At 35.9% G+C, this 10,318-nt stretch overlaps 1 protein-coding gene across 3 annotated transcripts; it reads left to right on the forward strand.

The window, feature by feature from the left end:
• The first annotated feature begins 593 nt into the window (after positions 1-593).
• On the forward strand, positions 594-8,665 carry LOC113304361 (receptor-like protein EIX1). Of its 3 annotated transcripts, none has more exons than XM_026553455.1 (5): positions 594-695; positions 1,021-1,304; positions 1,572-1,657; positions 3,954-4,991; positions 5,074-8,665. In XM_026553455.1, the coding sequence occupies exon 5, from the start codon at positions 5,779-5,781 to the stop codon at positions 8,629-8,631; it is 2,853 nt and encodes a 950-aa protein (XP_026409240.1). In that variant the 5' UTR covers positions 594-695; positions 1,021-1,304; positions 1,572-1,657; positions 3,954-4,991; positions 5,074-5,778; the 3' UTR covers positions 8,632-8,665. The 3 variants fall into 3 exon arrangements, with proteins under 3 accessions (XP_026409240.1, XP_026409241.1, XP_026409242.1); XM_026553456.1 differs by having other exon boundaries at positions 5,194-8,665; XM_026553457.1 differs by having other exon boundaries at positions 1,572-1,678; positions 3,954-8,665.
• Positions 8,666-10,318: the final 1,653 nt, after the last annotated feature.

Below are 10,318 nucleotides of genomic sequence, written 5' to 3' on the forward strand. Positions count from 1 at the left end.
GTGCAAATTCTTCCCAAACATAAGTACAGTATTAAGAAATGGAAAATTAGGCCCATAGACATTGGTTAATACCCAACAGAAATCATCATTTTTGTTGCGGAGTTTAGAGAGTGTATTGCTGAAAAATCCATCTATAGTTAGAAGAGCCACAAATTAGTTGAATATCTCCGTCAAAACATACCATCTATAACTTCATGAACCCAAAGCTTTCTTAAATCTGAAAGTATATATACACAGTGATTTTTCCAGAGAATCACCTGGGACCCACCAGGAAAAAAAGGTCATGGTTTTTTATTTGCTGTGGGTCCCACGATTTCTGTGTTACCCGGTAATTTCACCGTGAAAAAATGACGGTGTGTCTATCCTTGTTCTTCTTAAATCTCCTAGCTTTCAACTACTTTAAAGGGTCCCATACTGTCACATGCTGGAGCACATCGAATTTTTGAGGAACCGAAATAACCAGCTGAGCTAACTACTTGGGAACTATTTTCCTAAGGCTGGGCCCAAAATTGCCCAAGCCCAGAGCCACTTATCCGACTTGAGCTGAGCATAAGTTGAGTAAATTGCTTTGCATGATTTCAGTTTCTACTTTCACGGTCCGTCCTCAGGTGAACTCAGAGAATAAATTTTAAGAAAGAGGGGTTAAGCGTTTACTTCTGATATTTGCTTATGCGTAACCTTGATCAGTTCTTAAGGTAATTAATAACGTGATTTAATTGTTATACTATCTTTTGATTTGCTGCTTTACCTCAAAATCTCAAATTTCAGAAGTTTCATTTTCTGTATCTAGGGTTAATAAAAAATTATCTCATGTGTATTACAACGAAATTAGAACCTGATAATTAAAATGATTATATGTTAGGATGACTATGCTCTAGTCATGAATGTTTGATAGAATGCCTCAATGAAATTATCAGTTTTCCCTTACTGATTTGAACGCAGTCATAGAAATTATTGAAAACACATGTTGTAAAAATCATGGGTTCCAGGAAATTTGCGTTTTTTTTTTCTTTTTTGCAGAGTGGAATACTAGACTATAGTACTTGTTATGGGGATAGAGGAGAACAAAGATTTGTTGAAAGGGGTTGATTGGAAGAATGTAGGTGGTGATGTGACTGACGCTAGTTCTGCTGCTACACCAGTTATTAAGAAGCGGCTTCCAAAGAAAGTTAGACAAGTTCCTGAGTATTATTTTCTCCCTCGAAGACCTTTATCGGTTATCCTTCCTTTCTATGGCGCATGTATTGCGGCAGGAATTGGTACTGGGATGTTGATTGAAGTCTGGATTAACAAGAAAATTAAAGGTATTTTCTTTTATGTTTGAATTGTAATGTACTAGTATGGAACAATATTGCATTGTCTAACGTGTGTCTGGATAGGGTACCAGTAGTTTGTATGATTGTCAATTTCAGTATGGTGCGTTAAAATGATGTAATCGACTATCTGTACTAGCACCCTTGTCTCCGGCACTGTTGGTTTTCCCCCTGACGTGAATGGGTTACTAATGGCTAATAGGATTTGAAATACACAAGCCTGATGTTTACGATAACTTGTGTTTCTTTGATTTACAGAGGATGGAGGGGGTGTACTTTGGAAGATGGAATAGTAAACGCCTGAACTTGAAGATGATAGAGCTTTTGCTGCGTGGCCTTATTAGGTACTTAAACTTGATATCATGGTATGCACTGTCTCGTTTGTTAGGATTTTGGAGTACTGTGTCTACAACAATTTAATAAGGCTGTGGTACTTAACATATATGTTTCCTGTACGAATTGATGTCCCTTTTGTTTTTATACTTCATGTTCATAATGGTAAGCAAGCACACGTAAATTCAGGTAAAGCATGTTTCCAACTAGGAAACCCATTTTAAAGAAATTCTTCCTCCGATAGGAAAAATAAACTGTGCTGTCATTATAACTAGGAAATCGATCACTATATCGAACTCTACTTAGGAATTAGGATCATTCTGTTTGAGTTTGGCATAGATTGGATTGTTCGAATGAAGGGAAAAAATATATTCAGATCTCTCTGACACAAAATTGGAGAAGTAAGATGCTTAACCATCTTACAAACTCAAAATGATCCATATAATGATGGAGACCCATAGCAAACAGCAACTAGGAAATGTTTGTTCTGATGCGAACAAGTACCCAAGGATCAGAAAAGCTTGTCTCGGGCATAGTCATCATCTGCAAGTTCACTTTCATCAATTACTGTGCTGTAGAAAATGTGAGGGTGATCTAACATCTCATTCAGGAATGACTTTCCGTTTCTATCATCATCAGCCTGGATTAGTTTCAAGAACAACCAACTTAGAGATTTGTAAAGGCCATCCATTAGTAGTTATAGCATTGGTGATTGAGTTCATACCATCCGGATTAGGTACTTCGTAAAATGCTAGCGCAAGAAAGTTCCCCGGGATTTAGGTGGTGTGTAAGGGGCCTCAATTCTGCTGCAGTCAAGTGTCTGCAAGCTGTGTAGAGAAGTTATTTATACACAATTGCTTTTCATAATTTCAGTTTGTACACTTTATCCTCTGGAGAGCTCCAGATATCAGATACGACGAAAGAAGGGTGAGGGTTTACTTCTGATATTTGCTCTATGTGTAACCCTGATCAGTTGAAGTAATTGATCAAGTTATTTATTATATGTTGTGCTATCTTTTGATTTGCTCAGTTGCTTCAGTTGGAAAATCCCATGTCAAATTCCAGAAGTTCCATTGTTCTGTTTCTATGGTTTCATTTCAAATTTTCTTTTTTAGATGTTTGTTGTCAGGTAATTTTGACAAAATTGAAACCTGATCATTGAATGATGATTATGAGAAGCGAAAGGGAAAAGGATAGGATAAGTCAGTTACCTGAACCCCTAGTTCATCACATATTCTCATAAGATGAAACACAATTTTCTCATTGTTAACGCTTCAATTCTAGAAGGTATTTTGATTAGTATAAACAATGACTACTTATACTGAGCCTTTTAACAGATTTTTCAATTGAGAGGTAATTGACAGAGCCACAGACCCACAGGAGTGCTACATTTTAAGTTTTACAATTTTGATCTGGTAGAGTACAGTTTAAATGATTTTACACCTAGAGTTAGGGAGTTGTATAAGAGAACACAAAATGTTGGCATTTTTTTTTATCCATTATTAACAGAAGAAATAAATAAATCCATGTGTTTTTGAGTCTAAATGAAAATGAAAAGCCCAGGAAAAGGCTGTTTCTGAAAATATTAGAATACAAAATTAGAGAACTATCTGGAGTCACGACTGTCTACATCCAGAAGGACTGGAACGGCATTTTTTTTTCTTTTGAAAATGGACCTCATTCTCTTTTACTCAATGCATTTACAGATGTTGTGGTTAGATTTCTTGGGTTTATGAGAAGTTTGTAATTCTTAGGTTTTAGTGATTTAATTCCACACGTATAGACACCGTAAGATTGGTACTGCAGAGTCTAGGTTTGTTTACTTTTCAAGAAATCTTAAGATTACAGACGCAAACAAGGCTAGGTTCATTTACCTTGCAAGAAACAATTGTAAATAATACACTCTTTGTTTGTATTGCACACTGCATTCATGATATTGAATTCTGGATTAACAAGAAAGTTAATTGTATTTCTTGTTTGTTGGAATCTTAATCTACAAGTATGGATAGGGTACTTGCATCATGAAACCTATTTATGGATAGGGTACCAGTAGTTTGCATGATTGTCACTTTCAATATGGTGCATTAAAATTGGTGTAATCGAACCCTTGTCTCTGGCACTGTTGGTTTTTCCCTTAGCATGAATGGGTTACAAATAGCTAATACGATTTAAAGGCACAGAAAGTGATCCATTTTTGGTTCCAGTACATGGTCAGATTGTTTTTTTTTTTTTTGTTTTTTTTATCACCACCATATCTTGGCTCGTAAAGCCTGATGTTTAAGCAACTTGTCTTTCTTTGATTTACAGAGGATGGAGGAGATGTACTTTGGGAGCTGGAATAGTAGATGTCTGAACTTGAAGATGTTAGAGCTTTTCGTGGGTAGCCTCATTTGGTACATCAACTTTACATAGTGGTATGCACTGCCTTGTTTGTTATGATTTTGGAGTATTGTGTGACTGTGTCTACGACGGTACTACCTCAATTAAATAGAGGCTATGGCATTTATATTTCGAATATACTATGTTTTTCATGTATGAACTGTTTCCCTTTTGTTTTATACTTAATGGTCATAATGGTAAGCAAGCACACATAAATGCAGTTAAAGCATGTTTTCTGACTAGGAAACACAATTTAGAGAAATGCTCCCTCAGATTGGAAAAATAAACCGTGTTGGCGTTATTACTTGGAAATTGATTACAATATCTGATCCTACTTCTGAAATTTCTACCTTGTATCATTTTTTTTTGGGTTTGGCATAGATTGGGATTGTTTGAATTATGAAAAAAGAAGTATTTATTTTTTTCTGACACAAAGGTAGAGAATAATTAGAGATGCTTAGCCATCTTACAATCCCAAAATGATCCATATAATGATGGAGAACCCTAGCAAGCAGGAACAAGGGAATGTTTGTTTTGATGTGGAACAAGCATCCAAGGATTACAAAGTTTGTCGTGGGCATTGTCATCATCTGCTTGTTCACTTTCATCAATTACTGTTGTAGAAAATGGGTGGGTGATTTAAAATCTATAATCAGCCAGAATTATGTTCAGAAACAACCAATTTAGAGATTCCTATTGACCATCCGTTAATAGTTATAGCACTGGTGATTGAGTTCTTACTTCTTACCATACGGGTTATGTACTTCATAAAATACTTAGCGTAAGAAAGATCGTTGGGATTTAGGCGGTGCATAAGGGGCCTCAGTTTTGCTACTGTCAATCGGGAAGCTGCATAGGAAAGTGCGCATACTTGCCCTTATCCAGAGTGACCCAAGAGCATCTGAAGAAGAAATTTAGGCAATCAGTGGCTTAGATACTGTTGCTTTCCTTGGTACTTGATATCAGGTAATCAAAGTTTTATTTCTTATAGCCTATGGCCAAAAGACATTGCATATATTTAGTGTTTTGTTTCAAATGCTTGACGCAGATGGTTGAGAACTGAAGGAACTTGTAAAGAGATTTCAGGATTCATTCTCTCCCATAGTTCTTCGGCTTATTTTTATGTATTGTGTATAATGGTTTTCTCTATTCTCAAATTATGTTACAGTTAAATATCGCCGGTGCCTATTAGTGGGTTTCCTTGTTTCATAAGTTATTGTGCTAGTCAAAGATGAATTAGAGGTTTTCTCATAGTCAACCCTTCAATCTTGAAAAGGTATTATGATTAGTATATTTATTTGTATAAACATTAAACAGTGACTACTTGCACTCAGCCCCTTCAACAGATATCAAGTTTTACGATTGCATCACGGACGATGATTTTTGTAGTGTAGATGTTACGAATGTTCTCTTCAAAGTGGACTTCAACCCTCTAAGGTTTCTTGGTTAATACTTGATAATAGTATCACTATCATAGTTGGAGGAGTAAAATGTCTTATTTTCTCCGTGGAATTGAATATCTTATCATCATGTGAACGCATGGACTCTAATGCGATGAAAGACTGTTACTCTGGGACCTAGTCTATTAATGATAGTCTATTCCATCTTGAAAAGTTGTAGTCCTTGGAATTATAATGCAATGCTGTGATAGTGTTTAAACTTATATATATAGCAATCTATTAATCAAAGGTTTTCTTATAGTTACTATACACCATTGTTATTTGATTCAGAGGGTTTATTTTTATATTTAGCCATGAATTCATACAACAAGAATATACAAATAATATCATTCAGTTTTCTTATTCACCATCATTTCATTTTCTTTTTCTTGGTCGGCCTCGCTCAATTTCCACTGCCCTCTGATGGATGCCATGAAGAGGAGAGAAGGGCTCTCTTAGACATCAAATCCTCCTTACAAGACCCTTCGAATCGATTGTCCTCCTGGCAAGAAGGCAGCAAATATCAGAACTGTTGTGATTGGCATGGAATTCAGTGTTCCATCGGCTCTTTCCATATCATCTCCATCAACCTGCGGAACACAGAGTATGAAATTTACTTCAATCAATTTAAGTATAGGGATAATAAAATTGATGATGAATTCAGTCCCCCAGAAACTGCACTTCAAGGTAAGCTTTCTCCTCTCTTCTTCCACATTACTCATCTTCAGTATCTTGATCTTGCCTTCAACAATTTCCAAGAATCACAGATTCCGATTCAGTTTTCTAATCTAACAAAACTCACTCATCTTGATCTCTCCAACTCCAACTTCTCAGGATCAACTTTGACACAATTCACCAACCTATCTTCTCTAAAGTACCTTGATTTATCATCTTGTGGTGTTGTAGACTGCATAAGGTTATCATCTACAAAATGGTTGAGTGGGTTAATAAATCTCCAGGTGTTACGGTTGAGTGGTGTTAATTTATCCAAAGCTACAATATTATCTGAAAACAATTTTGCTGAACATATATCTTTTCTTTCCAATCTTAAAGATCTTGATCTATCTTATTGCAATATATCTGGCCCAGTTTTTCCCATCCAAGAGTTGAACAGTCTTTCTAGCCTATCCTCTCTCAATATGAGTTACAATCTTGAGCTCAATTCCTCATTCCCAGTACATCTTGCTAAACTGCCTTCACTTTCTAGTCTTTACTTATTATCTTGTGCTCTTTATGGTTCAGTTCCATATATGCCTCAACTTAAAGAGCTCAATGTGTTTTCTAATCCTAATCTCCATGTAGATCTTGCGCAAATGTTTGAACATAAGTGGCCTAAATTGAAATTTCTTAGGTTATCTTCAACCAAAGTAACAGGGCCATTCCAGAAATTAATTTCAAATGCGCCGCTATTGGAGTTTCTTTATGCCTCCGGCTGTTCAATTCAAGGATCCATTCCAAATTCACTCTGTGAGATTTCTTTTCTGCGAGATCTTTTTCTGCAGAGGAACAATTTTACAGGAACAATACCAAGTTGCATTACCATGCTCAGGTACCTTAAGCGGTTAGATGTTAGTAACAACTCTATTGGGGGAGATGTTTCACTTTCCTCTTTGGTTGCCAATTTAGACTTGACTTTCTTAGAGCTGAGCTCAAACAAGCTAACAGTATCTATAGAACAACACTTACACCTATACCCTAAACTTAAATTCAAGGTGTTAGGGTTGCGGTCATGCAATCTGACAGGACTATTCCCTAGTTTCATTTGTAATTTAACTGATTTAGAGATGTTGCATTTACAAGATAATAACCTTTCTGGAACTATCTCTTCTTGCATCTACAAACTTAAAAAACTCCGATCCTTGGATCTCTCGCACAACAATCTTCATGGTCCTCTACCTCTTCCTTGTAAAAATGCCAAGCTATATAATCTAGCACATAATAAATTCAACGGTGAAATCTCGATGGAAACCGGAAAAAGACTATCTACTATTATCTCAGTTATGTTATCTGGTAATGAACTTACAGGCTCAGTTCCCTCTTCTATATGCTCCAATGAACCTGGATTACATTCTGATATTCAAATTCTTGATCTCTCCAAGAACAAACTATATGGAATTATTCCTACTACCGTAGGGTATTGTACTTCTCTTAAGTATCTAAATCTTGGCACCAACAACCTCACTGGAAATGTTCCGAAAGAGCTTGAACAAGCAAAGAACTTGCAAATCTTGCAACTAAATAACAACAATCTTGACGGCGATCCTCTTTATTTCATCGGTAAACTTCGCGAGTTGGTAGTTCTGGACTTGGGTAATAACTGTTTTGGAGGAAGTATATCCCATTTGTCTGGTACACTCAATAAGCTTAAGATTCTTTCTTTAAGATCAAATAAATTCAATGAATCAATCCCTAAAGACATTGTCGATTTGCATTTGCTCCATGTATTAGACTTGTCGGGAAACAATCTCACCGGGTTAATTCCTAAGGAAATAGGCAATTTGATAATGTTAACAAATAGAACTAATGGTTATCTAGGTCATTTACAATTGCAGATGACAAACAAAGGGATCATGATGCAATATGAGAAACTGTATACATATAATTCAGGAATCGATTTATCCTCCAATAATCTTGAGGGAGAAATTCCTGAAGAGATAGGTCTACTGAAAGGGCTTTCCATGCTGAATCTATCACACAACCGCCTCTCGGGTAACATCCCATTCAGTGTTGGAAATATGAAGAGCTTAGAGTCTTTGGATCTGAGTTTCAACAAGTTATCTGGACTTATCCCGCCATCTTTAGCATCAATGGATTTTCTTGGTTATTTGAATTTGTCTTACAATAACCTGAGTGGAAGGATACCAAGGGGACCTCATATGGATACATTGAGCGGAGATGGTTCAGCATATGTTCATAACAACTTCTTGTGCGGGTACCTTACGAAGAATGCTTGTGAGGGCAGTCTGAGCAGTGATACCGGCAATTCTCCGAATGAATATGGTCAAGATAAGTGGCATTTTTATGGTATTGTTGCTTTCGGGTTCATAGTTGGATTTTTGGGTCTGTTCTTTGGTTTACTTTTGAAGAAAGATAAATGGTGGGCCGGATATTGGAGAGCTGTTGACAATCTTGCAGTCAAAAGTGTTCGATTCTTCGTAAAAGATTGATAATCAAATACTTACTTTGTACATTGATCATCTAGCTTATGGTTGTCGTCTCATCGAAATTCGTTTCATGTCTCAAAATCTACATCATAACTCAAAACTTGTTAACGTAAACAATATCGGGAGAATTTCACGTGAAAAATCCTGCAGGCATAGGCCATAGGGCTATATTTTTTCGAGATTTTCCACGGGAAATTCTCTCAGTACAACACGTATATAATTATTATAACGCAAACATTACCTACTTAACTTAAAATCCGTCGATGTGATCGAGATTTTAACATTTTGGCCAAAGAGATCTTCACCGTAGCCTGTATTCTATCGTTAAATTAAAAATATGCTATGGCTTAAAACTTTATAAGCAAGTCGGAATATCTTAGGACTCACAATATGGTCAAAACTTAAAACCAATCGACCATTCAAATTTTTGAATATTTTATGACTTAAAATCTGGTCAAAACATAGAACCAACCGACCATTTGGGATACTCTTTCTATCCTCAAAATAGTAATTCCTTTATCTATTCTTTTTGTTGGGAAAAAAAATCCTTGCTAAATTGGGGCATATAGATTACTTCATCTACCCAATTCACAATGATAAGGGGTGTATGATATTTATGTAAACTACCAAAATTATCCTCAAAAAATATTAATATTACTAAATTATCCCCATCAATCCTTAATAAACGTAACTAATAAAAATCAGTTTTTATTTTTAACATAAAAACCGATTCATCTCCTCCACTCCCTCTTTCCATTTTCTTGAAACCAAAAATCGTCGATGATCGACGATTCAAAAACGATTAATCGTTTCTTTCTTCCATAAAATGACGAATCCAAGAACTAAGTATGCTACTCACAGGAATCATTCTAGTGACGACAATCCCGGACTTGTTGAAGCGATTCGAAATAGAACGAAGGAAGTGCAAGAACAATCTGAAGCCTCTCGTATCGCACAGGAGGAAGAAATGGGTCGAATCAAGTACTTTTCTATCAACCCAATCCTCTAAACTAGGTTTCAGTAACATGATTTAGGTTAGAAATCGAGAATTTTGAAATCAAAAAATTTCAGTGTTCACAGAATCGGATTACGTTAGTCACGAAGTAACCCGATTCTTATTAGAAACGTATTATGTTCATAAACTTATAGTCCGATTGTTCTGCATGTGAAAAGGAATCAGGGAACGTTAGTGTATAAATAGCTCGATTGTTGTAGCCAATCTTCCTGGATCTTATTTTGTTGGAATCGGATTACATATGTCTTAACAAAAATCGATTGTTTAGTTCAGAAACGGACTTTATATATATATCGAGTAAACCAATTTCATGAATCGGTTCACATTAGCACTTGCAAAAATACGATTGTAAATTTTATATGTTTGGAATCGGATTTCATATGTATATCGAGTAAACTGATTATATAACCTGACTTTAAAAATGCTTTCTATTTCATTATTTTTTGTTGCTTAAATCCGTATTCTACAGGCAAAAAAATCAAGCCGAAAAGAAATATAAGAAAAAATATGACCATGCTACTCCTAAGCCTTTGGAACCTCGTCGAAAAGACGATAAAAATTTGAATGCTTCCCACCGAAACCCAAGGGGCACGGGGTTAAAGCCAAAAGGATCATCATCAATGACCCACCACCACAAGCGGAGCAACCAACACATGAAGAATCTGATCCCAAAGC

Source organism: Papaver somniferum, chromosome 8, assembly GCF_003573695.1.
Source record: "Papaver somniferum cultivar HN1 chromosome 8, ASM357369v1, whole genome shotgun sequence".
Classification (NCBI taxonomy): domain Eukaryota; kingdom Viridiplantae; phylum Streptophyta; class Magnoliopsida; order Ranunculales; family Papaveraceae; genus Papaver; species Papaver somniferum.

What these genes read in the sequence shown, in the direction of transcription:
- LOC113304361 (XM_026553457.1), top strand. Translation starts at nt 5,779, where the DNA reads ATGAATTCATACAACAAGAATATACAAATAATATCATTCAGTTTTCTT.